This window comes from Zosterops lateralis (assembly GCF_965231275.1).
Source record: "Zosterops lateralis genome assembly, chromosome: 1".
NCBI lineage: Eukaryota > Metazoa > Chordata > Aves > Passeriformes > Zosteropidae > Zosterops > Zosterops lateralis.
In genome coordinates, this window is record NC_139762.1 from 133831319 (window position 1) to 133832968 (window position 1650).

The 1650-nt window shown below is 60.4% G+C and overlaps 1 protein-coding gene across 1 annotated transcript in view; it reads left to right on the forward strand.

Annotated features, from left to right (window-relative positions):
* The first annotated feature begins 272 nt into the window (after positions 1-272).
* The window catches only part of ZFPM2 (zinc finger protein, FOG family member 2), a 308739-nt gene continuing 307361 nt past the window's right edge, over positions 273-1650 (forward strand). Inside the window, exon 1 of the mRNA XM_083855434.1 lies at positions 273-652. Within this exon, the coding sequence (XP_083711560.1) occupies positions 613-652 (40 nt within the window). The 5' untranslated portion in view covers positions 273-612. The remainder of the gene's footprint in view (positions 653-1650) is intronic.

A 1650-nucleotide genomic window follows, 5' to 3' on the forward strand; every position in this document is an offset into this window, starting at 1 on the left:
GCTCCCGCCTCGGCAGCCCGTGCCCCGGAGGCAGGAGGCGATTTGCATGCGGACTTGTCGCTGGTAGTAGCCACTGCCCGTCAAGGCTGACGGACAAACGCCCCCCTCTTTCCGCCCCCCCGGCCCGGAAAGCCCCTCCCTCGCCCCCTCCCCGGCGGCCCCTCCCGCCGCCCGTCAGTCGGAGCGGAGCGCGGGCGGCGCGGGCACGGCGGAGAGCGGGCGGGAGAGGGAGAGAGAGCGAGCGAGGAGCCCGGTCTCCCCTCCCTCTCTCCCTCCCTCTCTCTCTCTCTTCCTTCCTCCTCTCTCCCTCCCTCCCTCGCTCCTTCCCCTGCTCCCTCCCTCCGCTCTCTCTGCCGCTGTCTCCACTCATTCTCGCTTTCCGTCTGGCCCGCCCCGGTCTCCGTTTCTCTTCCCCTCTCCCTCCGTCACGCGCACACACTCTCTCTTTCCCTTTCTCCTTGTTTTTTCTGTCATTTGACTTTGCATCTCAGAGGCGGCCAGGCGGCTCTATGAATCCCGTCTGTTGATCTGTCACCCTCCCTCCTCCAGCCCCGTCCCCTCCCCGCTCCGCTCCTGTACCTGGAGCCAAGGCAGGAGCGGCAGCCGAGCAGCATGTCCCGAAGGAAACAGAGCAAACCCAGGCAGATCAAACGTAAGTTTCCTGAGGGGGGCTCCCTCTAACAGACTTTTATTTATCTCGTTCTTGGGAGACGCGAGAGAGGCGGCCGTGGGGAGCAGTAGCGGGGTCCGGAGTTCGGGCCGATGGTGAAACTTTGCCGGAGAGGCTGAGGATGGGGAGAGAGGAAAGGGATGGGGAGCGAGAGCCGGGAGCCGCTCCGGTGCGGGCTGAGCAGGCTCCTCGCTGCCTCTGTTTCATTCGCTCCTTTGGAGCTCACGCTGCCGCCCCGCAATCCGCCCAAACTATCGCTCCGTGTTTCGGAGCGGGATCGCTCAGTGTTCTCCAGTCGAGCCGGCGCCGGGAGAGCGCACAGACCAGCCGCCAGCACCGTCCCCTTGCCGCTCCGCAACTTTCTGCGCCTGTCAGCACGCCCGGGCTGCAGTCAGCACCGGAGGATCGCAGAAAAGTGTGTGCGGGGAAAGAACGAGCGAGTTCCCGCGGGGAGCCCGTGGGCAGTGCCCCGCCGTCCGTCCGTCTGTCCGTCCGTCCCCCCGGGCTCTCTCCGCGCCCCCGCCGTGGGCGCGCACTCGCCTTGGCCCTCTCGGGGGGTTTAACACTCCTGAGCTCTTTTCTGTCTCGAGAAACAGGTGCGCTGGAGGCTTTTAGGTGAAAGTACGCTGCCTGGTAGTGCTCACAGTTCACTCCTCTTTGTCTGTGACACACGACAGTCTTCACTCCATAAACTTTTTTGTGCTTTAGTTTATTCATACGAGCGAGTCTAGCTGTCGGGACTAGAAGAAGTTTCCAAATAGGCGTTTTCAAATAGGATCTATAAATAATTTTGTTATGAAATCGGCGGCGCTGGTCTGATATATTTTCATTGATGTTCTGTATTACAGAACTCCATTCAAAGTAACCGTCATGGGACGTGGAGAAGCGCTTTCAGTAGTGCTTTCCCTATTGATTTCTGACTTCAGAGTGTTTATTTGATAGCCCACTTCGGATGGAATATATATTGAATTGGCAAACTG